Source organism: Monodon monoceros, unplaced genomic scaffold (assembly GCF_005190385.1).
Source record: "Monodon monoceros isolate NGI ecotype Baffin Bay Population unplaced genomic scaffold, NGI_Narwhal_1 Super_Scaffold_3, whole genome shotgun sequence".
Lineage (NCBI taxonomy): Eukaryota > Metazoa > Chordata > Mammalia > Artiodactyla > Monodontidae > Monodon > Monodon monoceros.
The window spans coordinates 27,616,301-27,643,827 of record NW_021703780.1 but is presented as its reverse complement, the minus strand read 5'-3'; the positions used below and the strand labels follow the sequence as shown (position 1 = coordinate 27,643,827).

General features: G+C 35.0%; 1 protein-coding gene across 2 annotated transcripts; it reads right to left on the bottom strand.

Moving 5' to 3' along the window:
• Positions 1-27,465, bottom strand: MMUT (methylmalonyl-CoA mutase). 2 transcript variants are annotated; one of them, XM_029243222.1, is made up of 13 exons: positions 27,313-27,465; positions 23,530-23,954; positions 21,928-22,295; positions 18,338-18,495; positions 17,410-17,581; positions 15,893-16,141; positions 13,380-13,491; positions 11,862-11,977; positions 9,899-10,014; positions 8,179-8,310; positions 6,887-7,034; positions 4,342-4,509; positions 1-569 (listed from the first exon to the last, which is right to left on the bottom strand). In XM_029243222.1, the coding sequence occupies exons 2-13, from the start codon at positions 23,912-23,914 to the stop codon at positions 441-443; spliced, it is 2,253 nt and encodes a 750-aa protein (XP_029099055.1). In that variant the 5' UTR covers positions 23,915-23,954; positions 27,313-27,465; the 3' UTR covers positions 1-440. The 2 variants fall into 2 exon arrangements, with proteins under 2 accessions (XP_029099055.1, XP_029099054.1); XM_029243221.1 differs by lacking the exon at positions 27,313-27,465 and adding an exon at positions 24,492-25,393.
• Between the last annotated feature and the right edge of the window lie 62 nt (positions 27,466-27,527).

Genomic DNA, 27,527 nt, shown 5'->3' with positions numbered 1-27,527 from the left:
CAAGATAGGTATAATTATTTTATATATATGGATTACATCTTCTGGTGTTCAAGTCAATGTAAAACTAAATTAAAGAATGGGACTAGTCAGGTTTTTTTTTTAGGCATTGTTTAATTCTTAAAATAGAAAGTAAATAGGTTTATAAGAAATCTTTCAAATAAATATCACAATTTAAAAAAATAATACCTTTGTCTAGAGTTTCTGAAAAAGTATTGAGCATATGTTATAGAGAGTTTTTAAGGATGTTTTTTAATTTTTAAAATTAAAATTAAAGTGAAACTATACATACACACTTATAGCATAACAACATTCTTATAAGTCAGGTGCTTGAATGTAAAGCTTTCAGGAAAGCACATATTAGGTGTTGAATAATTTGAAGACGTGGCTCCTTTGATCATTAGTGAAAGAATAGTTTAGAAAGCTGAAACAAAAACAGGATGTTACATAGATTGTTGCTTCTTTTCCAAACACTTCTCAATATCATCAAGCACTTGAACGGCAGCCTTTGGAATTCGAGTCCCAGGACCAAATACATTGGAAACACCAACTTTAAACAGAAATTCATAATCCTGTTGAAAGAATTTAATTAGTAGAACAGACAATATTTCTAATTTCAAGAAAATGAAACAAAAGGACAATGAATGCTGTCCTTTCTTCTTTATTCCCAACGCCCCAAACTTTCTCATCCGGTACACTCTTGGCATTTGGGGCTGAAAACTTCTTCCTTGATTGGAACTGCCACTAGCACCACCGTCAGTACTCCAAGACATTAAAAGAACAAAAGACATCCTGCCCAGTTTCCGAACACCCCAGCGTGTTGTTTGTGGTGGGAAGCTGTATGGTCCACCAACTGAGAACTTCTGAGCCTTAAACCATAATTTTCTCTCACCTAAATTTTTACTACTTGCCATTATTTGTGTTAAATTTAGCAACACATTATAGCTTTAAATTTACAAGGCTATTTATTTCCTCCAAGGTAATTTTGTCTACAGCTAGTGAATGGTGTAGTACTTTGAATTCGGCTTCGTGATGGAATTAGGTTTTCTAGAAATGAAAATTAACTCATTTAAAAAAATTCTCTGTTGTTGCTGCTGCTGTTTGTTAGTTTTACACAAAGTTTGAGTGAAAAGATTCCCAGGGCACAAATACTGCTCCAGGCTTTGGATTGTTTTAATATCAGAATATTTGTATTAGGACGTGCTTTAAAGCCCTGATCCTCACCCACTAGGATGATCATACTTCCAGGACATTCTGGTTTGTGCTTATTGCTGCAACAGCTTTTTTGGTTTTTTTCCCATGAGTCTTTTTTTTTTTTAATTATTGAGGTATAATTGACACATAATATTAGTTTCAGGTATACAACTTAATGATTCAATATGTGTATATACTGCAAGATGATCACCACAGTAGGTCTAGTTAACATCTGTCACCCTAGTTACACAATTTTTTGTGTGTGCACTTGTGAGTTTTGTGTGTGCACTTGTGAGTGCAACTTGTGAGTTGTGAGTTTAAGATTTATACTTAAAACTCTGTAACACACTGAGCTCTTGGTAACTCTCTTAGTTACTTAGTACTATGTCCTTAGTCCTTAGTCTCTAAGGTACTACTTACTTACTTATATACTACTCTCTTAGTAACTTTCAAATATGCAGTACAGTACTATTAACTATGGTCACCATGCTGTACACATATTCCTAGGACTTATTTTATAATTGACAGTTTGTACCTTTTGGCCCCCTTCACCCATTTCACCCACCCTCTACCACTGCCTCTGGCAAACCACCAATCTGTTCTTCTCCATATAAGTAAGATCATGCGGTATTTGTTGTTTCTCTGTCTGACTTATTTCACTTAGCATAATGCCCTCATGATCCACCCATGTGGTCGTATATGGCAAGATTTCATTTTTTTTATGGCTGAATAATACTCTGTGTGTGTGTGTGTGTGTGTGTGTGTGTGTATCACATTTTCTTTATCCATTCATCCACTGATGGACGCTTAGGTTATTTCCATGTCTTGGTTATTGTAAATAATGCTGCTATGAACATGGGGGTGCATATATCTTTCAAGTCACTGTTTTTGTTTTCTTCGATAAATATCCAGTATTGGAATTGCTGGATCATATGTACTCCTATTTTTAACTTTTTGAAAAGTCTCTATATTGTTTTCCATACTGGCTGCACCAATTTACATTCCTACCAACAGAGCACAAGGATTCCCTTTTCTACACATCCTTGACGATGCCTGTTATTTCTTATCTTCTTGATGATAGCCATTCTAATAGATATGAGGTGATATCGCATGGTTTTGATTTGCACTTCCTTGATAATTAATGATGTTGAGCATCTTTTCATGTACCTGTCAACATCTGTTTATTTAGATCCTCTGTCCATTTTTTAATTGGATTATTTTTGCAGCATCCTTTTTAGTAGTACTCATTTTCATTCTTAAAAGTGATCACATTGGATGATTAATTACATGGTCATGCTAATTATCCCCCAGCTACTTCTTTTCTATCTCTATTATTTCCTTATAATATTCTTGTAATACCATAATTCTGCAATGGCACTTAACATGTGTTATCGCTATAAGCTCCACAATGGCAATGGCTCAATCATTTTGATTAATCGCCATATATTAGTGCTTTCTAATCTAAAATCTAAGAGACTTTCAGTTGAATAATAGCAACATTTTATATATTTACTGGAAACAAATAATGAGAAAAATGCATGGGTGTTAACTGATACATAATTATATTATAAAGGATACCCATGTTAACACACAAGTGTGTCATTATAGAATATGATCCTTAGTCTTTAAACTCATGGGGAAAAAAGTATGGCAAACACCTACAGATATTCTAGGTAATTTAAATATCCAGAGACTTATACAAAATATATTTCTTGAAAATGTCAGCTCACTTATATAACAGGCCTGCGTTTCTTCTCAATTCATATTTCAATGCCAGTATTTTGTGCTGCCTAATTATTTTGGTTCTTAAATTTTAATGTCATGCCCAAGAGCTTAGGGATTATAGACTCTAAAACTGCAATACAGATAGAAGTGTTCCACAGACAGACAGCAGTAAAGACTAAAAGCCCTTTATATTCCCAAGTAGTAAACTATATTTATGAAGAGCAAATGTGCTAACAAAAGCAGTTTTGTGTTGACTGTAACACATTAAGTATTGTGTTGTTAGAGAGAATAAGTAATACATAGCTTGGTCACCAGCCCCACATTGTCACCAATCTCACAACCTCATACATATGTGTATTTTCTCATTTCCTAAGTAGTGTATTCATTATTTTATATCCTGAGTTGTAATGGAGGGAAAACAATTGTAGACATGGGCACAAGGTCACATGTCATTGACAGATTCCTGCTATATAGTGGTGAGGCCTTTATAGTATGTATGAACCATTTACTTAGGAACATTTTCATGTAAAGTTCTTGTAACTCAATACTTTTTCCATTCTTAGTAAAAGAAGAAAATTTGATATAATTAAAAATTAAATTGGAAATAGACCCAATTTATATCTTAACTATTTTAACTTATCAGGAAGGTGTCCCTGCCCCCTTAATAAATTAATTGACATTATTGTTACCTAGCATCCATTTCTCCTTTCCTAAGAGGATCTACCTTTTTGTTCAAGAATCCACCTCTGCCCCATTCAGCCAATAATTTTTAGGACAGGCTGACTCCATTTATGTCTGAATTAGGTATTTTTGGCTCTAAGAAAACTATTCCCCAATCAAATTAGCTTCATGAAAAAGGGGCTCTTACAGGACCATGTAATTTATACAGTGCTGAGTGAAGGCAACATTTAGGGATGGGAACAGGCAGGAAATGGACAAGGCAGTGACTCTAAAACAACAGAAGTGCTACCGACTGACTGACTAAAGGACTGGCTCCACTGCTAGGACAAGGGGTGCTCACTCTATCTCTAGGGAGGGGCTGATATAGTCACTGTGTGTTCACCATTTTTTGCTACTCCAGTTGTGAGATTTTATTACTTTTATCCTGTTCCTTCTCCGTCATTGCTTATTGAATATAAAGAAGATAGATCTCTATCTAGGTGACTAGTTTGTAGGGAGGCAACTCTCTCATACAAGCATTATATATTATTAAATCAAATTATGCATATTGAATTATAATATAGTCTGAATAGAAAACAACATGGACCACTTTTATAGAATTTACTTAGTAAATGACCTAGGAAATGATCTGGCTCTAAATCTGCAACAAATTTTTAGAGAAAGTATATAGAAAATTAAAGGACTATGAATAAGCTACTCAGGTTTCCCATCATGGTACTAGAAAATGTAGGAGATGAACGATACCTGTGGTGGTATCACCCCCCCACACATGACGAGAATATCTGGCCGTCCAAGGGCGTTGAGTTCCTTGATGAGCTCAGGAACTAGGGTCTTATGCCCAGCAGCGAGTGTGCTCACACCCACAGCATGAACATCTGCATCCACAGCCTGCTGGGCCACTTCCCGGGGAGTCTGAACAATTCAAAAGTAAAGAGACAAATCATTATTTATTCCGAAAAGTGTTTCTAAAGTGTTATACTACTTCAATCAACATTCCAAGATTTTCCACATTAAAAATCTTGAAGTGAATATAACTTCATATTTCATCATCAAATACCAACTCATCCAATTATTATAATAAACACCAGGGCTATATCTGCTTCTAGCACTACAAACTATCAATTAGATTTAAGTTACACCAAAATATAATTCCCCCCAAAATGTTCAAGATAAAGTAGGAATATAGGCAAAGTATATATTATCTCTTCATTATAATTTTTAAAAAATACATCTGTTGTCTTCACTATCAACATTTACTGAGAGGCAACATGGCATAGGATTTATAAAGAAGTAAAAGACTGAACATAAAATGCAACATGAAAAAGTGAGCCTTAGGTTTTAAAATAGAATGGGAAAGAACAAGATGGTGAACTAGGAAGCTCCAGGACCTCATTCTTCCACGGAAACACAGAATTAACAGTAATATATGGAGCAAAATAAGGTGAGAACTATAGAAACTAGTTAAGGGGCTACAGCACCCAGGAAAGTGCATAAACAAGAGAAAGGATGGTGCCAAGGAGGGCATGCCTCTCATTTATTAACTGATTTAACCATTGGGATATAGAAGCATAAAGGATGTTTTCAAACATTCTATTATGAATTGAATTACCAAAGATCATATCTGCTCTGTAATGAGTCCGTGACATTGCTTTGATACTGTACACATATATTTAAATCATTTCATATAAAAAGTACCTACAAGTTTCTTATTGTAAATGTAATGTAAATTGAGACAACTGGGAAGGATAAGGCCACCTGAGAAACCACTGCACAATTATAAGCACTAAAAATACTATCAAAATCTGTGAATTTTCTGAGTTGGCACGATTTTAAGGCTCATAATTTTAGTGCAGAATCAAAAGATTTTATACTCAGTAATGGATCTACATTCAAGAAGATCTCTAGGTAAGTCATACAACATATTGGTAAAACCTTGAGTCTGTGAAAAATATTAACACACGAAATTAAAACCTTTAAAAATGTGCATATTCCTGCTATTGATTTCTTAGAGGTAAGACATTTAATTTAAGCATGATTTGTTATTCATATCATCCATGCTACCAAAATTGATTAGATTAAAATTCCATTTAGGGACTTCCCTGGTGGCACAGTGGTTAAGAATCTGCCTGCCAATGGAGGGGACACGGGTTCGAGCCCTGATCCGGGAAGATCTCACATGCCAAGGAACAGCTAAGCCCGTACGCCACAACTACTGAGCTTGAGCTCTACAGCCCAAGATCCACAACTACTGAGCCCGCATGCCACAGCTACTGAAGCCCGCGCGCCTAGAGCCCGTGCTCTGCAACAAGAGAAGCCACTGCAGTGAGAAGCTGGTGCACCGCAACAAAGAGTAGCCCCCGCTCGCTGCAACTAGAGAAAGCCTGCGTGCAGCAACAAAGACCCAAAGTAGCCATAAATAAATAAGTAAATTTATATTTAAAAATTCCATTTAAACAATTCAGTTCCATGCCTTATGTTTATATAAATTAAACTGTATTTTAAATGATAAAATGTTGCAATTTTAAAAACATCAAATCTAATTTTAATTAAATTAGTCATCATAGAACTGTATGATTGTACCTTCAGCCACAGATAAGTTTTTTTTTTAATGATGTAGAATTAAGGTTAACAAAGTTGGTGGTATTAAAAGACAAATTATATTTTTGCTGACGGTATATAATGGGGAAATGAACTTTTGGTTATTTGAGAAATTCCTTTAGATGCCAATGTTCCTTTAGACAACAATTTTTTAGAATTCTTTTATTTTATGAAAAATTATTTCCCAAAAGCTAACCACTAAATATTGAAAATGCATTATATTTGATCACTATTTAAAACAAACAAACTAAAGCAAAAGGACAGCAAAATGTAAGTAAAAAAGTAGAATGGGAAAGTATTCAACTTAGAGTAAGACTGAAAGCAGTCTAAATACAGTGTATACTATTTGTTTAATCTGAAACATATTTGAGATTCTTAACAAAACCCACCTTAAATGCCTAAGACTCTAAACACATTTACATATTTATCTACCAACACAGTTCAGGACATATCTCCAGAAGTCTGTGCTAACTCTTTATCGTAACAATTTCTTCTAGCCTCTCTAGAGTAATATTTTAAAATCCCAAATGGGAAAACTCTTATGGGAGACTATAAAGGCTGGGCCTCTTCAGGAAGATTTACTTCTTTCCTGGTGAAAATGCAATGAATACTCTTTTAGTCTTCATTCCAGTTGACCTATCCACAGTATGTAGCAATAGTACTTGAAATTCCTCCCAACAGTTTTCAATACCTGAAAAAGAGGACCAATATCCACATCAAAACCAAGATCAGCAAATCCTGTAGCAATAACTTTTGCTCCTCTGTCATGTCCGTCTTGTCCCATTTTTGCCACAAGAAGACGAGGTCTACGACCTTCACATTCCATGAATTTCTGAACCCTAAGGAACATTTTAAAATACAACAGTTATATATTAATTGCCCAAGGATAAGATATAAGACTCTAATTTATTTGCAGTAAATCTTTCAAGTTTATTTAAAACATCTAATCTGTTTACTCATATTTTGTTAATATCTCTGTTTCACATTAAGAACTCCATTAAAGCCTGAGTATGTTTACCATCTCCCCCCTTAGAAAAAAATTTGAAAGATGGCACAGACTGTAAGCCTGTAACACTGAGAACATCACAGTGAAGCAAGATAAGGAAATAACTTTACAACTTAAGACAGTCCCCAGAGTACAATATGCAGAAATAGTTAAATATAAACTAAAAAATGCCTTCAGAAGTATTTGTACATATACGTGACTCACTAGCTGTTTTGAACTGTCCATACCTCATTTACCCTTCACAAGTGTGAACTCCCCCAAGGTGACCTCAATGTGGTATCTTAATGTATAATCAAAATACTTGCTTGCTTAAATCAATAAATTTACACCTCAGATGAAAAAGCATGAAGAAACAAATTTATTTTTGTTAAAAGAAAAAAAAATGTTCCATTTCGATGACTTTCACCTTGGCTGTTTTGATATTTATTTCATATATGAGTAGTGACATAATATTTTTCATGGAAAATTTATTACAGTGGTTGAGAAAACTAATCATCAGGAAGCTGCTACTCACACTTCGGAAGCATGATCAATTTATATTAATTCATATTTCCAAATCATGTTTGACAGTTATTTACTGTCAGCCCAGTGACGAGTGATTTTAATTTTTGCATAGATGGCAACCAAATATTTACTTTCAAATAGGAAAAGTAAGATTTTATAATTATTTGAGCAATTAAACAATGTGAATAAAACTTATGAAAGTGTACCATCGTAAGGAGATTGAAATCTAAGTACCTGGAGGATATGAAGCAATATCAATGTTAGTTAAACAAACATTTGCTTGAAATGAGAAACTCCTAAAGGGGACTGTGGTGAAAGTTCAAAATATTATTTTAGTAAAGCTACAGATTAAGAGGAAAGTACATGTCAAATATTTTCCAGTGGTATATGAAAAAATTAAGCCCACCGTAGATTCATGAGGATTGTGTTAACAGAAAAGATGACATTCTGGTTTAAGAAATCTCACATATTACCTCTTGATAGCAAATGATATCTCTTTACTTTCTCCAAATTCCTGGCGATAGGCTCCACTCACCATACGATCACTAGCTTTATGCTCACCAAATACCTTTTTCATGGCATCTGTGATTTCTCCAACTGTACATCTAAAATATTAAATGGAAGTTCTGTTAACATCATTTGGGATAAAAATATTTAACTTAACATTCAATATAGTTAGACATATTTTCTTACCTAAGTCAAAAATAGGCTGTCAAAAATCTAAATCTGAATGCTTTCTACTGCATTCATGATAGGATCTTTCCTCAGAATACTTATGAAAAAAAATGATTCTGAATGCCTTTACTGAAAAATGACCAAATGACCTAAAAACTACTAATAGACAAGCATCTAAAGGTTACTGAATAATTCACTGCTTAACAATACAAATGGGCAAAGACCAAAATTCCTACTGATATTTTTTGATAAAAAGTAAATCTTTTAGCATATTCCATTTGGTTATTAATTCATTCAACACGTCTTGAGTGTCTAATATGAGCCAAGCACTGCTAAGTGCTAGAGATACAGTGATAAATAAGACCAAAAAAAAAAGTACCCACTCTTGCAGAATTTATCATCTAGTCAGGGAATACAGATAATGCACTAACAAACAAATAAATTAATAAGATAATTTCATATGGTAATAAGTACTATAAAGACACTAAAATAGGCAAAATGGAATGAGGTGTTTGGGAAAAATGTTTTAGGGATATTGAAGATATGAAGATACAGCTTCTGAACTAAGACCTAAATGATGAGAAAGAGACACGCAAGGGAACTTAAGAGGGAGAAGTGTTTGAAAAGGAAATGCTAAATGCAGAGGCTCTGAGAAGTAGGAAAACATGTTTTATGTTCTAAAAATATAAAGGACATTGGTACACAGCATAACAAAGGAAGTAGGATAAGACAAGGTCAGAGAGGTAAGCAAGGATCATATCCAGCAGTCTTGCAGGCCATGGTTAAGATTACGTTTTAATTTAAAAGGACTGGGAGACCACTGAAGGATTTTAAGCAGAGAAGTCATCTTATTTCTTTTAAGAGATTAAAACAAAAACAACAAAAAAAAGGAAATTAAAACTGAAAAACAAACAGAAAAACAACCAATATACTATTCACTCCATCCCTTAAGCACTTGAAACAACTTAAAAGTCCATTATATTAAGCAATAAACAAGAAAAGCAAAAATAATTTACTTTTTGACATTATTGTATATTGGGAGAAAAGTTTTTGTGTCACTTGCTTTTATGCATGTTCTGTAAGGCAAAGCACTGACTGCCTTTATGCTGGACTATCTTTTCAGAGATGTCTACATAGTACACAGCCTTGGAAGACAGAGATACTGTCCAGCTTGGACAAAGGGCAGGTTTGCTTACTGTCCAACTTAATAATGTCTCCCTATCCTTGAAAGTACATCAAACTTCAACCTGCAAATCAGTGACACAGGTTTATTATAATAGCTCCGAATGTCCTGAGCCACAGGGAAATACATGAATATTAATACACTTCATTCAAAATGTATTAATGTTTTAAATGCACAGATGTTGAAGAAAAACAAGATTTTTTTTTTTTTGGTTTCCAATATTTTCTTTTAGGCTCACATGGTTTATAGAATCAGCCTTTTATTTAAGTACACCCTGAAAAACTAAACTGGTCAACTTTTAGGATTTGGAAATCTCCAAACTTACATATCCTTACCTTGCACGAGCTGCATCTACTGCAAGAGCGAGAATATTCCCATCTCCACTGGCAGCACATGCAGTCAGGGCAGTGAGACACCGCTCAGCCAAAGCTTGATCCCTGCTTGATTTGACCTTACAGAAAAGGGTAAGGAAAGGGACCATATATGTGATTAGAGAATAAAACAGAGATCAGATTATACTCTTATTTATATCATATGGAAATTGTTCCATAATCCTAACTCTAAAAACAAAAGAAAAAAATAGAAGAGAATAATATGTTTCCTAGCATTGATATTCATTACATTTATTCACTCCCTCAACATTTAAGGACTTCCTAAAATAATACTAAATTCTGTATAACACTGATAATTCAGAAACAAGCAGGGCAATAATAAATAATAGTGCTGACCCTCCCAAGTAGTACATGCTACTTAACAGATTACAATTTACAGAATATTTCAGTTATATTTTAAGTTTCCCTTAGCTAATTAATAGTCTATTGGTAATAATATGTATGTATATTGCTATTCTACTTAAAAATAATCCCGAGAGAAAAAGAGAGACAGAGACAATGAGAAATACTGCAAAAGAGAGAGAAAGACAATGAAAAGTGTAGTCAAAAACATTCTCCCTTGGGTCTTAGCTCTACTCTGCTCTGCCAACAACCTGCCTAAACAAAGTTACCTAAAATCCAATTTTTTACAAGTTTTCACCACCTGTAAAAAAGTCTAAAATATGATACTGCCTAAGATGCCACTAAAATTATATCATATCTATAAGCAGAGGTGGGTTAGAAAATTTATATTAAAGGCAAGGAGGAACCCAAATCCATTATCATTATTGAATTTCTCACTCTTACCCCAAATAAGGTAGATCATCATTTATGGTAAGTGGATGCCCTCAAGCTGTGCGTTTAAGAGAGTTTAAGTACAAGAGAGGAAAAAAGCAGTTTTCCAAATATAATAAATATTGAGACTTTTGTGACCACTGGAAATATAATGCTACATCCTCAATAGGACCCTTTAAAAAATGACAAAAATGTGGGAGAGGAGTCATTATCTCCTGAATGAGGGTGAAAAAGGAAATAATATCATTAAACATCTGTCATTAACTCTAATAGAAAAAACAAATGGAAGTTGAAAGTTATACATACAGTCTAACTGGACAAAGTCTACTGGATTCTTAAAGAACATGTGAACTGAGGGGAAAAAGGTCCTATCTTAAACAATCACAGGGAAAGTTAACAGAGAAAACCATTAAGGAATTTCAACTTTCCTGCCTTAGAAATAGCAGTAATTACTAAAGCCAGAGATTAAGAGACCAAAGTAGCTTCATACAATAGAAATATATAGGTTACAGCAGTAAGAATTAATATGTTTTATCTACTTTAGTATTTTATATACTTTGGTTCATCTCAGTGAGAAACTGGAAATTAAAACAGTTCTCTAGTTTCTATCTAAATATCTTTCATTCTAAACTGTATCTTACTAAAGCACTATTCAAATATATTTGAATTTTTTTTTAATTGAAAGCAAATGATTCTTTCATAGTAGTATCAGGAGCATGGAAATTAATTACCGTGAGAAGACCTGGGTTCAAATATGGACTCTGAACTTAATTTTGTTTTAAACTTTGAGTGAGTTATATAATCATCTAAGCCTTACTTCAAATGTGTAAATTATAGAAGGCATTATTATTATGGTGTGGTTTTTAATAAGAATGTATAAGTTTCACAGAGGCAGATATCATGATTAAAAACATGAGTGTTTGGTGTCAACAGACTTAGAGATTTGAGTCTTGGATGCTTAATTATTTATCCTGGGCAAGTTTCTCCATCTCCCTTTAGTTTCCTTACCTTTAAAATGCTGGGAAATAATACACACTTCATATGGTGGTTCTAACAATGCAGCAGGACAGCATGAGGGCTTGGACAGTGCCCAGCACACAGAAAACGCGCAAAATATGATAGCTGTTATTACCTTCTTAAGTTTTTCAATCTGCTTGTTACGCACTGAAGTATTATCAATTGCCAGAACATCCACAGATTCTTCTTTTTCCAACTGGTACTTATTTACTCCAACAATTACTTCAGAACCTGTTAATCTCCCAGAGGAAAATAATATGTAGATTCTATTCACAAATAACTGTCTAACAGTAATGCTCTAATCACCACACATATTTTCCTTATAAGTTTGATATTTTTAAGTAGTATTCTTACTCTTAATGAAATTTCAATATAGATCAGTGAATACCAATATGGAATGGGGATAGGAGGGGAAAAGACAGGTATATATCAGAATCTCTGTAAGGGAGGGCTTTGATTATTCACCCAAACTATATGCTTTCCCAGAGTTTCTGATAAACTCTCTTCTAACACTACAAAATTAAAACTCTAGTAGCAGCTACCAACTAAGATTTATAAGGTAGAAGACAAACATGCAATGGCTTTTCTAATATTTTCTTGAATCCTCTTACAGCCAATCACTTTTAAACAAAAAATACCTTTAAAATCTATAAGTGATAAACCAGAATTACAAATTATACTTCCTTAACACTATAAATATATTTTGCCTCAAACTACCAGATTATTACTCTAGCTAAAGACATCCCGCCAAGAAAAGAGGTATATCCTACCTCAGGATATACCTCTTTTCTTATTTTCTTCATAAAACTTACCATATTCCGTAATTATTTTGTCTATTTATTTGTTTACTTGTTCATTTTCTCTCTCTCTCTTACCAAAATGTAAGCTCTATGGGTGTAGAGACCATGTCTGTCCCATTCACAGTTGTATGCCCAGACATAGCAGTGTCTCAAATACTAAAGACTAAAAAAGTATTGGCTGATTGAATGAATAAATAAATGAATAGTCCAATGCAGAGCACAATGACCAATAATAATGTCATCTTCAAAATGGTGGAGATATCTACCCACATATATACACATAATAAATGGGCAAACCTCCACACATACTTTGTACATATGTTTGCTTATGTGCATCCAGGCATGCAAAAATACAAACACAGAGATAGATACATATAGATTCATGAGAAACATTTTATCCAAGTTTGATTTTTCTATAATTTTTGTTTTACTAACTTTATACATTATCTTCAAACAGAAATTAATATTTCTTTTCTTTTTTAATAGAATTTACATCATTTTATTTATTTATTTTTGGCTGTGTTGGCTCTTCGTTTCTGCGCGAGGGCTTTCTCTAGTTGCAGCAAGCGGGGGCCACTCCTCATCGCGGTGCGTGGGCCTCTCACTGTTGCAGCCTCTCCCGCCACGGAGCACAAGCTCCAGATGCACAGGCTCAGCAGCTGTGGCTCACAGGCCCAGCTGCTCCGCGGCATGTGGGATTCTCCCAGACCAGGGCTCGAACCCGCATCCCCTGCACTGGCAGGCAGACTCTCAATCACTGCACCACCAGGGAAGCCCCAATATTTCTTTTTAAATACTGGATTTCACATATAAACTTTTCTACTTTATCTTACCAGAATCTATTCTAGCTTGTCTTCGGGCAGCACATTCTTCGATTCGAAGTTTAGGTATTCCCTCTGCTACAGCTTTGGCCATTCCACCCATCTCTTCAATTTCATTAATGAGCTACCAAGGAAAAACAGATTAATAAAACTAGAAGAGAAGATGAAAATATTTTAATAAACAATACAAATGTGTTATGTTATATAATTACTAATGTTAATAAAATTATAAACTATTTTAGTGGTAAATTTAATGTTTCATAAGAAAAGAATTAACAATAGAGCATTAATTAGAAATTCTGCAGAGTTAATAATGCTGTATTATATATTTGAAAGTTGCTAAGAGATAGATCTTAAAAGTTCTCATCACAAGAAAAAATATCTGTAACTATGTGTAGTAATGGATGTTAACTAAACTTATTCTGATAATCCTTTCACAATATATACATATATTAAATCCTTACATTGTACACAAACTAATACAATGTTAATATGCCAATTATATCAATAAGAGAAAAAGACATTCTGTGCTTAAAATTATTTAAAAAGACAACAGATAAACTAACAAGTATATTTTGGAAAACACAAAAATCTCTCGCTCAAGTCTTAGAAGCCAACTAAAGATAACACTAATTCTGTAATTTTTAATTACATAAATAAAGTTTTCATGGTTACATAAATACTCTAAAAAGTATATTTCAAAATGCCATTTTATTTTTTGATTTGAGCAGCAGAGTAATGATATAACTCTAGCATTACTGACATCAAGAAATACCTAAATCTTCAATCACAGCCTCATATATACATGAGACAGTGGAAAATGGATGGTGGAATGGAAAAACGATTTCGTAGATAGGAGCAAGGTCAAATTGGCTTTCTGCTGATGGATTCAAGAAAGAAGAACCTGTACTGGATTCAACAGAAGCCAAGAATCTTCTAGGAAGCTAAAAAAGAAGGGGACTACTTGAGAATTTGCAACTACCTCTCTCCCATTCTGTCAGGAAAACCAAAATTTACTGAACTAGAGAAGCAATGGACTATGAAACATCAAGTACAGGGAGAGGCAAGGATAAGATGTCTTACTGAAACAAAAACCTCCATTCTGAATGATAAGATTGCAAACAAAAAGGCACACAGAGGAAACAGTGACAATACAGGATATAAAAGAAAACTTAAAAAAATATAATGATCCTCAGAAAAAGAAGAAGTGATTCTGTAATAAGGAAACAACTAGTATGAATGCAAGAGGAAAAATTAGAAAACAAAAATGAGCTCTCAGAAATTAAAAATATGATATATAAATTTTAAAGTATTTAAGTAGAAAGATAAAGGTGATGACTCTCCAAAAAACCAGAACAAAAACTCAAAGATGCATTATAGAACAGATAAAAATGTCAGAAATCATTTAAGGAGGTCCTTACCTGATAACCATAAGTTCTAAAAAGAGAAACCAAAGGAAAATGAGTGGAGAGAAATTATCAAAGAAATAATACACGACAAATTTCCCAGAGCTATGAGAACATGAAAAAGGGGCCAGGCGAAAAATGTCCACCAAAGGGGACAGTGCAGGAAAAAATACACACACCAAGGTACATCGACACAAAAATAAAGAAGAGATCCTGAAACTTTCAGAAAGAGACATCCTGAGTGAGAATAGCATCAGATTTCTGAACAGAAATATTGAAAGCTAGAATAAAAAGTAGGTGAATGCTTACAAATTTGCTTACAAACTCCCAAATGAAAAATTTCAAACCCAGACTATCAATTAAATATGAAAGTAGAATAAAGACATTTTCAAACATCCAAAGTTTCAACTAATTCATCTCCCATGCACCATTTTTAGGAGGTGCCCATAAGACGTGCTTCAAAATAACAAGGGATAATCAACAAAGAGACAGGATTCAGGACACAGATTCAACATAGCAGAGGTGAAAAGGATTCTGACAATAATGACAAAGGGAAGGTCAAGGACAACAACGGTCTAGAGAGAAACCAGTCTAAATCAAATGAGAATATAGAGGACTTCAGGAAGGATTTACATTGAGATATAATTATATTGGTAATATGGGACAAAGGAAAGAAGGGACAAGATCCAGCTAAAATACAAAGCTACCATACTAGCAAAGCAGTAGATAAGGTCTAAAATTGATTGAATTAGAACAAACAGTATATACATGTAATTTTAAAACATGGAGATAAAAACAAACAAAAAGACGTAGCTGACTCAAGGAAGCAGGAAAGCAAGCAAGTGGAGGAGAAAGAACTGCTTTTTTGTTATAGTCTTTTAACATTAGTTGTCTTTTTAACTCTTTGAAATAAAATACTTTAATACAAATACAAATGTATTTTTAAATTAAGTTTCAGTTTTAAATACTATAAAGTCAAATCTAAAATTCCCTTTTCTCTGAAACACTTTATAAATCTTGATATAAATCTATGAATGATTTGATTTATAAATCAAAAATCTATAAATCTTTATAAATCTGTAAATCTTATAAACAAAGTTTCAAAGAGGAGAAACTGACCTTCAAGGCAGCATCATAAACATCATTTGTGAGAGATTCCATCATATATGAACCTCCCCAAGGATCAGCCACTTTAGGAATCCCAGATTCTTCTTGAATAATGATTTGCGTGTTCCTGGCAATTCGAGCACTTTTCACAGTTGGTAAACCCAGGGCTTCATCAAAAGAATTTGTGTGCAAAGACTGAGTCCCTCCAAACACTGCTGCCATTGCTTCTACTGTGGTACGAATGATGTTATTGTAAGGATCCTAAAACATTTAGCAAAAGGCAAAAAATCAAAACAAAACAAGGCAACAATTGATATATATTGCAGCCGTAAAAGAGGACAATGATTAAGCAGTGGCTGATGCATACTTTCTTTGCCAAAGTCTGTATTAGTCTTCAGAATATCTAATAAATTTAGACAAATAAGTAAACAAACCAGATTTAGGATTAAGAGCCAAAGGATCTAGTCTGTGCTTAGGCACTAAAACATTGCCTCTTATAATTATCTGAAATATAAGTATTTGTTGTGCTTATTTTTGTATTGCCTAAATAGTCTTCTATAAGTGCATCATGAATGTATACTTTGTCTACTTAGATTATTAACATACTTCATTTCATAGTTCACTATCTCCTAATTATTGTATACCTTGAAGTATCTACCTTAATGAGGTGCACAAAACTGACAATGATTTATTAATAAATGATTAATAAAACAGATGAACAATGGACTATAAGACAAGAAATATGACTTCTAGTTCATTCTGTTCCTAACTGTGATTTGGACAAGTCATTGGACCTTTCTGAACTTCAGCTTCCTTAGCTGTAAAAATGAGGAGGCTAAGTGAAAAACAATTACTAAAGTTCTTTCCAACTCTGAAATCTATTTTTCTCCATTTATAAGTACCTGAAATCATATTTAATATGGAGACTACTAGTTTTTATTTGTTTTAAATTTATAAAAGCAATTTATAAATTATTTTAATGTATCAAAATAATTTAATATGTAAAGAAAATGCATGTTAAAAAAGATCACCACCGCATAATTTTTTAATGAAATGAAATTTAAATAGATTACTCAAGTGATAATAGTTTTTAAATTGTTTGTTTGCATGCATGCTTATTTAAACACAACTATAATAAAAAATTTGTATGTATAAAATCAAATTTTAATGAGGAAATTTTGTGTTAAGAATTTTAACCATTAAAATTATTTAAGACAATATTACTTAAATTATAATTTGTACTTCTTCCTCATCATCACATTTTTTTACTTTTAAAAAAGTAAAATACACAGCCCTGCATGTAAGCTAAGATTTAAATGATTTTATATTGTTAACCAATAGAGGGGGCCAATTTTATTTATTTATTATAATTTGTGTAAAAACAAATATAAGTATGCACTACGCTTCAGAATAATTATGATTTTCAAATATTAGCAGATAAGTTCTTAAATCTGTTTCTTGACTATGCCAAGCTGCTTAGAAGAAAATATATGACTACTAAAATTCTACACTTTAAGTGTTATACATACTTGCTCAGTAAGTGACCATCCTGAGGTCTGGCAATGTGCTCTTAGAAGAAGAGATTTAGAGTTTTTAGGCTTAAACATTTTCTCTATTAAGTGAGCCCAGAGTCTTCTCCCAGCTCTCATTTTTGCTATTTCCATATAAAAGTTCATCCCAATTCCCCAGAAGAAAGACAACCTAAAATAGTAAAGTCCAGAATTTGATTATGAAATGGAAATTAATTGTATCACATACACACATATATACACACAAAAAGCTCAGATTTTAATTTCAAGCTACTTAGTTTGAATTAAAATCAAAGCATATGTACTTCAGTAACCTTAAACCTGTAATAATAGATGACTTCTGTATTTTAAAATGGAAATATTAAAAGAACAAAAGCAAATCTGTCTTGAAAACCATATTTACATTTTAATATTATTTGTCAAATGTGCCGATTAATTGTGTTCTCTGAACAGCAGAGGCCAAAATTCCTCTAATTTACCAAGAAGTACAGTAAAATTTAATTCTGAATTTTAATTATAAACAGTATTGGCTTATTCCCTCTTTATCACTCAGATAAAACATAAAAAAAATCTGGTATATTTATATATACAAATTCATTTTTATCAAAATATTTTGAAGGCTTCCCTGGTGGCGCAGTGGTTGAGAGTCCGCCTGCCAATGCAGGGGACACGGGTTCGTGCCCCATTCTGGGAAGATCCCACATGCTGTGGAGCGGCTAGGCCCGTGAGCCATGGCCGCTGTCCGGAGCCTGTGCTCTGCAACAGGAGAGGCCACAACAGTGAGAGGCCCGCGTACCGCAAAAAAAAAAAAAAAAAAAAAAAATATATATATATATATATATATATATATATATTTTGCTATACACTCATAAAATGGTCCTGTGAACTTTCTTAATGTTGAGGCAATATTTGAGTTTAATTTACTCACCTTGGTGCAAATTCATCAATTGTCAGGCCAGCTTGGAGTCCAGTTCTACAGTACTCCAACCCATCTGCTACAGTATAGGCCAGTTCCAGAATGGCATCAGCTCCTGCTTCCTGCATATGGTATCCACTAATTGAAATTGAATTAAATTTTGGCATGTGCTATATAAAATAATAAAAAAATACAACTGTAAATAAAAATATAAGAAAGGTTCTATTAAATCTATCTTCTAAAAGACAATATTATTTTAAAATGATATTCGATTCAGATATACTAATTAGTTCATAATATTAACTGAAAGTATTTAATGTTTAGTTACATTCAATTCACTTTCCAATTAAAATGGCTGATCCAATGAACCACTGTAAGGACTGTACCTGTTTTATTTTTCTAGTGAAAAAGAATCACCAACCATCATTTAGCACCGAAAGTTAAACTCTGAAATTAGCTGGCTGAGGTTAGGAATGTAACCTTTGGCCCAAGAACTGAATGATGACATCTTTAATTCCAAACTCATGACTTCGACCTCATAAGAGGTCCTAAGACCTCAAACCTTTGGGAGAATCTGCTGAAGATGTATAAATTTAATTATTATTAACTAGTTATTAATTATCTTATTTGAATGAACTCATTGAATATGAATAAGTACACAGTGGGTAAAAAAAGAAAATGGTTCAGTGCTAGTACTATATATCAAAACAGGAGAAAATGCATGGCTTAAAAATCAAAGATTTCAGTTTGATTTACTGTGACATTTAATGCTAAGGATAATTCAGACAGGTTCCTTCTACCACAACCACTAATCCACTATCCCCCTAAAATGTCACATTAGGTGGGGTACATATCACACAGAACCTGCAGAGCCAAAAAACGATTATCCTTCCAAGAATTAACCAAAGATAAAATAATAAAAACTAAATCAGACACTCATTACAGTTGGTTCAGAACATGGACTCAAGTCAGAGTGCTCAAATTCTAGTCATGTCACTTAACTAGCCAGAAGACTATAGGCAAGTTTCTCACCTTGTTATCCCTTGGTTTCCTAACCTATAAAATAGAGATAATAACTCTACCTTCCTCATGGAATTGTTGTAGGATTAAAAGAAACGATTCATCTAAACAACTTAGTACAGTATTATGCCCGTACACAGTAAGTAATCATAAAAAGTTAGCTGCTGCTAGTGTATGGTATGGATTATCTGTATTTTACATTTGCAAATATTTTATTTATAACTAACCAAGAGTTCTTGAAAAATGTTCATCACAAAAGCAATAAGGGGATTGAATTACATGGAATTGAGAGACTACTTGAATATATCTGGAGTTACAAACGAGAAGGAAACAAACATGTGCTTCTCTACTGAGAGGAGTTTAATAGTAGAATTTTTTTTAAGAATAGTAGAAACACTGGGAACATTGGAATATTATTCAGCCTTTAGAAGGAAGTAAATTCTGGGCCTCCCTGGTGGTGCAGTGGTTAAGAATCCGCCTGCCAATGCAGGGGACACAGGTTCAAGCCCTGGTCCGGGAAGATCCCATTTGCTGCGGAGCAACTAAGCCTGTGAACCACAACTACCAAGCCTGCACTCTAGAGCCCACAAGCCACAACTACTGAAGCCTGTGTGCCTAGAGCCCGTGCTCAGCAACAAGAGAAGCCACTGCAATGAGAAGCACGTGCACCCCAACAAAGAGTAGCCCCCGCTCACCGCAACTAGAGAAAGCCCGCGTACAGCAACGAAGACCCAACGCAGCCAAAAATAAATTTTTTTAAAAAAGGAAGTAAATTCTGAAACAGGCTATAATATGGATGAAACAAGGGCATTACGCTAAGTGAAATAAGCCAGACACAAAAAGACAAATACTGTATGATTCCACTTATATGAGGTACTTAGAGTAGCCATATTCATAGAATCACAAGGTAGAATGGTGGTTGCCAGAGGCTGAAGGAAGGGGAGAATGGAAAGTTATTATTTAATAGGTACAGAGTTTCAGTTTTGCAAGATGTAAAGAATTCCGGAGATGGATGGTGGCGATGGTTGCACAACAATGTGAATGTACTTAAAGCCACTGAACTGTATACTTGGAAATGATTAAGATGGTAATTTTTATGCTATGTGTATTTTGTCACAATTAAATATTTTTTAGAGGAACAATATAAAAGTTTAGTTACTTCAAATAACATACTTGATCAATATCTGAAACTGGCACTTTTATCACTTATATGAAAGATTATATAAAGCAATTTTGAACTTGCAGATGATATTAGTGTTTCACAAGGTTAAATGCCCAAGTACATAACAGCAGACTGGTACTATCCACTCCAATAGCCATTCTCTACTCTCCTCTTGTACCTGAACCATACATTCAGTGCCAAAGTGTTCTACATTTCCAATCTTACCTCTTTCTGTCAACTGAGATATAAGTGGAAGTTTGTTCCTTCTGGAAGTTCACCTTTAATCAGAGGGGCTAGGTCCCTCTCCCCACACAAACACAGCCGGCCCACCTACTTCCTTAATCATGAGCTGGCACACAAACAATAGAGAAGCCAAATGAAAGGAGGCTGGAATCCTCACGACTGCGGTGTTTCCATACAACCAAGACCTTGAGTCTACCTTCCAACTTTTTTCAGTTGAAACAGAATTGACTCCTATTTAAAGCTACTGCTATTTGTGTATGTGTGTGTGTCATATGCTGCTCAAATCAATCCTCCTGTGCATGTGTTCTTGAAATTGAAAAAGGTGATAGGCATGTATTCTATACAATTCATGTGAGCAGATGGAATCTATGAAAAGCAATAAAATTGAAAAGTATAAAGTTTATCAAATGAGGAGAGCAGGCAATGCTAGCAAGAGTTCGGAGATAACAGCAATTACAAGAGGTAAAGAGATTAAAAAAAAGCTTTGATGATGGAGGAGAGATGTGCCCTTTGCTATGAAATAATGGTCTAATTTTAAGGTAGGTAAGAAGAGAGCATTGCCAGCAAAAAGTAAAGTGGGAATGATGGGGGAAAATATAAATGAATTACTCACAGGAAATGAAGAAGCTTTACGTTTCCCTGTAGAAGGATTGCTGCTAATATAGGAATACTATAAGAACCTTATTTGCTCACCAATCTTGGGAAAATGAACCTAGTTCAGGGGTGAAATATTAGGGATCTCATTGTGGTTGCAGATATAAGTGTTATCTTCTAATCCAGTTTTTTGCAGAAATAAAGCTAATATTTTGATCCCCATCTGTCTGACACCAGTGTCTATTCACAACTGGATCTGAACTTTGGAGAGAAATAAAAGAAGTGTAAATCATGAGCCCTCCCTGATTCTAACAAATATCAGAGAATAAAAATTTTAATAAAGAAAATACAGTAAATATCTACTGCCCAGATTCCCACAGGTAATGACAGACCATAAAACTAGTACATTAAAGACCAAAAAATAAAAACAATACACACACATAAACACAAAACCCACACCCTGACTCTATACTACAACTATTACTCTGACTCAATTACCAAATTCAAATTAGGCTATGGCATTTTATAAAAATTCCTACATTCAAAGAACTACAGCAAAATCTATAATAACCACAAAGGATACCTTTGCTGTATATTGGAAGATGTCAGCAATAATTTTCATGGATGGTTCTGGAGGAAAAATGTAAGTATTTCTGACCATAAACTCCTTTAGTATATCATTTTGGATTGTACCAGTAAGTTTCTCTTTAGGTACACCTTGTTCTTCCCCAGTTACTATAAAAGTTGCAAGAACTGGAATAACTGCTCCATTCATGGTCATGGAAACTGACATTTTTTCTAAAGGAATTCCATTGAAAAGAATTTTGGTATCTTCCACAGTGTCAATAGCAACTCCAGCCATTCCAACATCACCACGAACTCGAGGGTTGTCTGAATCATAGCCACGATGAGTTGCCAGATCAAAAGCAACTGATAATCCCTGCTGACCGGCTAAATATATAAAGAAAAATAATGTAGGATTAGAGTCTGACATCAAAGTAAACTGATTTTCTTTAACACTACTTAGTGTTGATTCATCTCATCACATTATACTTTTATAATAAACATTTTTTATGCTCAAAACAAACTTAAATAAAATACTTTATTTCCTACTAAAAGTCTGCTGTTTCCCATGTGCTAAAATGCACAGTGAATTCCAGACTTCACTATAATAAAGGATAGATGGAACCAAACGTGCCATATATCTCATGTCCACCTCAAGATTTTTTTATCTTAACGATTTTTAAAAATTTTTTCATTTATTTCTGGCTGTGTTGGGTCTTCGTTGCTGTCCGTGGGCTTTCTCTAGTTGCCGCGAGCGGGGGCTACTCTTTGTTGCGGTGCGCGGGCTTTTAATTGCGGTGGCTTCTCTTGCTGTGGAGCACAGGCTCTAGGCATATGGGCTTCAGTAGTTATGGCATGCAGGCTCAGCAGTTGTGGCTCGCGGGCTCTAGAGCGCAGGCTCACTAGCTGTGGTGCACGGGCCTAGCCGTGCTCCACGTGGTATGTGGGATCTTCCCAGACCTCCGTGTGGTATGTGGGATCTTCCCAGACCAGGGCTTGAACCCGTGTCCCCTGCAATGGCAGGTGGATGCTTAACCACTGTGCTACCAGTGAAGCCCTATCTTAACAATTTTTGATAGAAATATATTTAAGATTCATGAAAAGATATGGCTGTTTGTATATAGTTAACATAATTTAGTATTTGTATGCTCGCTTATTTATTTTTGTTCTTGTCTTGACCATTCAAATATTATGGGAAATAGAATTATGAAAACCATGCAAAAAACTAAAATTTGTACATGATCATTTGTTTATTCCTTTCTTGGGTCATCACTTAAACCACTTTCCCCTCCAATTCCTATCCTGACGGTTTTAAGTAAAAGCTTCTCAAAGGCAAAGCCAAGGTCTCTTTTCTTCATACAGCTTCACTTCACCTAATTCCTTTTACACAATGTGCATGTAAGTATTATTTACTCTCAAGAATTTAGCACTTTATTCTGGGTCATCTATCTTTTTGACCACGGAAACTGAAAAACATTCACTTTTTTTCAGAGTATAGCCTTAACTACAAAATTATAAAGTGACTATTACCTTTATAGAAATTAACCAGCCTCCCTTCAAAAAAACCAAGATGAGGAAGTGTATGTTTGACCATAAATATTACATCTCACTAAAATCTCACCCTTAATATTGTCCTTATAGAACTTATTGCTCTCTTCCACAGTACTAAAACCAGCATACTGGCGGATGGTCCAGGGCCTAAAGGTGTACATGGTGGGATACGGCCCACGTGTGAATGGCTTTACTCCTGGGAGTTCTTCAGGTAAGTCCTTGGTATCCCTGCTGGAATACAGAGGCTTTATGGAGATCCCTTCTGGGGTGTGCCATATTAGTTCTTCTGGGTTTTTGCCTTTCAGCTGCTTTTTAGCCAGGGCAGCCCATTCTGGGTGAAGGGGTTGTTGCTGATGCAGAAGTCGCTGCCATATAAGCCTGGAGCCTGATGACTCTTTCAGCTGCTTCAGGTGATGAGGTGAAAGCAAAAAAAGCCGACTCTTAGCCGTCAGCATGATGGAGCATGGAAAACACCCAACAGGAACAAGAACTGACCTAGAAAAAGAAACACAGTGCGTATGTATTTATAAGACAGCAGCAAAAGAGGAGCTTTTGGTGAAAAGGGAAAAGAGAAAGAAAGGGTATATCAGTATGATTTCATCTCTTCTCCTCTGCTGCCCCCTCCACCTGATATTTTATAACTCTGGTCCCTCTTTTCCACAACTGCTATCACTGTTCTAGTTCTAGTCCTCTCCCTCAAGAGACTCTTGGTTTTACTGACCAGTCTTACCCCCTCTCATCCACTCCACACACTGACACCAATGAAAATATGATCATGTATCACAGTTCTCGTAAAATTTTTCAAAGGCTCTGCATCATGTAGAGGATCAAGCGTTGCCTCCTAACTTTTTCATTCAAAAGGTTTTTATTTAACACCTACTTTATGACAGGCAGTGTTGGACGCTGAAGAAAAAAGTGGTGAACGAAACAGATATTCAAGGCTCCCATGACCTGATCCCTGCTTATCTCTCAGAATCACCTCTGCCTTTGACCTCTACACATTTTGTGTTCTAGAGATACTGGATTACCTACAGTTCCCTGCATACGTCAAAGTTCCGGGACATGCTCTTGCTCTTCCATCGACCTAGATACTCTTCTTTGGCTAAGGCATCACCTCCAGTACGCGGGGCTTTCTGTGTGACAGGCACTCCTTAAGGACTTTATGTAGAGAAGCAATTTTAATCCTCATAACACCACCAAGAAATAGGTAATAATATTATCCCCATTTTACAGATGAGGAAGCTGAGGCACGGAAGAGCTAGCATTTAAACCTAGGAAGCATTTAACTAATATACGCACAGCCTGTCCCTGAAACTACAAGCTCAACTAAATGGCCTCTTCAGTAATCCATACCACAGAGCTCTGTTTCCCTCTTTATACATCTATCATCTCCCACACTACAATATATTAGAACGTTGTTTTTTTATGTTCATATAAAATATTTCTTTATATACTTTTTATGTTTATACAAAACACACATATACAAAATTTCATATACTGTATATATTCTCCTCTATTCTATAAAGTGATCCAACATCAGAGCTGTATATTCCTGATAATTAGTGGAGTCTTTTTCATCATTTCAGGTAACTAAGTCCGATTTCATCATTTTACAGATGTAGAAATTAAAGTCCAGAGAAATACAGAAATAAAGTGGCTTGATCAAAATTCCACACAGAAAAGCAGTAACTGTTCACCTGAGTTACTAAATCCTTGTCCGAGTCATATAGTCTCAATATGTAGAGCCTAGTATTTTAAAAGATTTTGAGTTGCAAATTTTATCAGTATATTCATCATGCCATGTAGTAGATAAGGCAATAGCAAAGTGAGCCTAAAATTCTATTTTCCATACTATTTCTTACCTATCAATTTAGTGGAGCTTAAAAGAAAATAAGAATACCCAACATTTGTTAGGGAGTTGTGAAACAAAAAGACAATCCACTGGTGGGAGTATTAACTGATTTAACTATTTCCAAAAGCAAAGTGGCAATACGCACAAAAGGTCTCTGAAATGATTATGCCATTCCACTGAGGGCCATCAGTCCTGGGAAAGTTACTAGATAGAAATACATGTTCCCTATAGTTTTACTTGTAGTAAAGAAAACTTAGAAACATCATCAATGTCTAACAATGAAGAAATAAGTGAATTACTGTATATACAAATTATAGAATTTTATATAGCTATTAAAATACGTTTAGGACTTCAGCAAAACTAATCTTTGATGTCAGAAGTCAGAAGAGTGGTTACGTATGGTGACTAGGAGAGAAAGGGAGCAAGAAAGGAGCTTTGGGGTGATGGTCTTGATCTGAATTCCTATTATACAGATGTGTTCAGTTTGTGGAAATGCCTCAAATTTTACAATTATGATATGTGCACTTATCTGTAAGTATATTATACATAAGTTAAAATTTAAAATATGTTATGCACGGTTTCTTAAAAAAGGAGATAGGCTCAAAAAGTATTAAGTGAAAGATAAAAAACTGTAAATGCAATGTGTTCAACTAGTCAAAAAAGTGCATAGAACAAAGTCGAAACAGAAATACAACAAAAACAATTCCTATTTTCTTTTAACTAAAATGATTTTTATTCTATTAAATCCATGGGGTCCTTGTCATCCAAGTTCTTGTGAGCCATAAACTAGAGGTACCAGCTTAAAAGGTGGGTGAGAAAAATAATTAATTTATAACTGAACCATTAGGGTAGTAATGATATAAAAAGTAATCTGAAAACTGCCTGAGACTAGATTGCAGACAGATAATATCAAACTCATTTCACACAAAATACAGGTAGGGCTTTTCTAAACCTGGATAAATGATAGGGAAGAGCCTTATATTATATAAGCGACTTCCTAAAATTGCATGGCAAATTGGTAACGGTTGGAAATAGACATCACTTTTAGATAAGAACACAACTTCTGCTGATGGCAACAGGATTTCTGCATTCTTCTCATATCCATCAAGAGAGGCTTCAGCATCCAAAGAAGCAACATGCAAAGCAAATATAATAAGTTACTGATGGTTAGAATGTATTAAAGAGCAACGATGAAGCAAGCCTGACCCCACACCCTCAAAAAATATGGGTCAAACACCTACATACAGCTCTGAATCAAATAACTTTCAAGTTTATTTACATGTGGTTCCGCACTAATACTTCAAGAAAAGCTAGCTTGGAGAGGACAACATATAGTATGTCAATTAAATGTACTATTAGCATAAATAAATCATTAACCATAAGAAAATATTGGGAGAAAATCATCAAATGATTTTAACTGTGACACACATACACAGATTATTCAGAGTTTCGAGCTTATGAAGGATTGCTCTTTCAAGATAAAAATGAGAACAAGTTAGTAATTTACACTTTCATGTCAACTTAGACCTGTCTTTCCCCCCTCACCCTTACCTTCATCTGTACACAGAAAGACACTTCCACTCCCGCCACCTCTTACAAAAAACCCTCACAATCACCGCGGCCTAGACGGAAGGCAGCTGTGAAGCCAGCACATCCCTCTGAAATCTACAATCGCCCTCGGCCTAGAGAAACTTCGGGGTGCCTGGGGGGCCAAGGAAGATGGCGACATGGCCTCTGGGACATTAAAGGCACCTTCTATCCTGCAGTACCTCCAGACTCCCCCTCGCTGAAAGAGAGCGGTCAGTGGAGAATCTAAACCTAAGAAGCAAGTAGAGGAGAGTGGGGTCCCTTCCCAGTCGTAAAGTAAAGAAGGAGGAAGTTGGGAGGTTGGGAGGAGGGAAAGGACCGAGGGTCAGAGGACAGGTATGGGGGGAGAGAGGAGTCTGAAGAATGGAGGGATTTGAACGGCTGACGTTCCTCAAGGTGCACGGTCTTACTCACGGGTCGGCCTATCTCGGACCGCGGATGCGGGAGAGAACGGCTGGACCTCGGCGCCCCCAGCCCTACAAGTAAAAGGTCCCCAAAGCTGGGCCTGCGACCAAGGAAACGCAAAGGCCAGCGAGACGGAACGGGGTCGTCGGCCGATACCACCCTCTTTCCAGCCAATCTCATTGAACTCTCGCGGGAGCGCTCCCGATGACGTTAGGGGCGTGGCT

Bases quoted from the DNA above. Each gene is read 5' to 3' on its own strand.
- MMUT (XM_029243221.1), bottom strand. From the start codon at position 24,523: ATGTCCCGGAACTTTGACGTATGCAGGGAACT. The intron at 23,955-24,491 runs GTAGGTAATCCA...TTCTTTTTCTAG, and splicing joins TTTGACGTATGCAGGGAACT to GTCAGTTCTTGTTCCTGTTG. The intron at 22,296-23,529 runs GTGAGATTTTAG...TTATATATTTAG, and splicing joins CTATAAGGACAATATTAAGG to CCGGTCAGCAGGGATTATCA.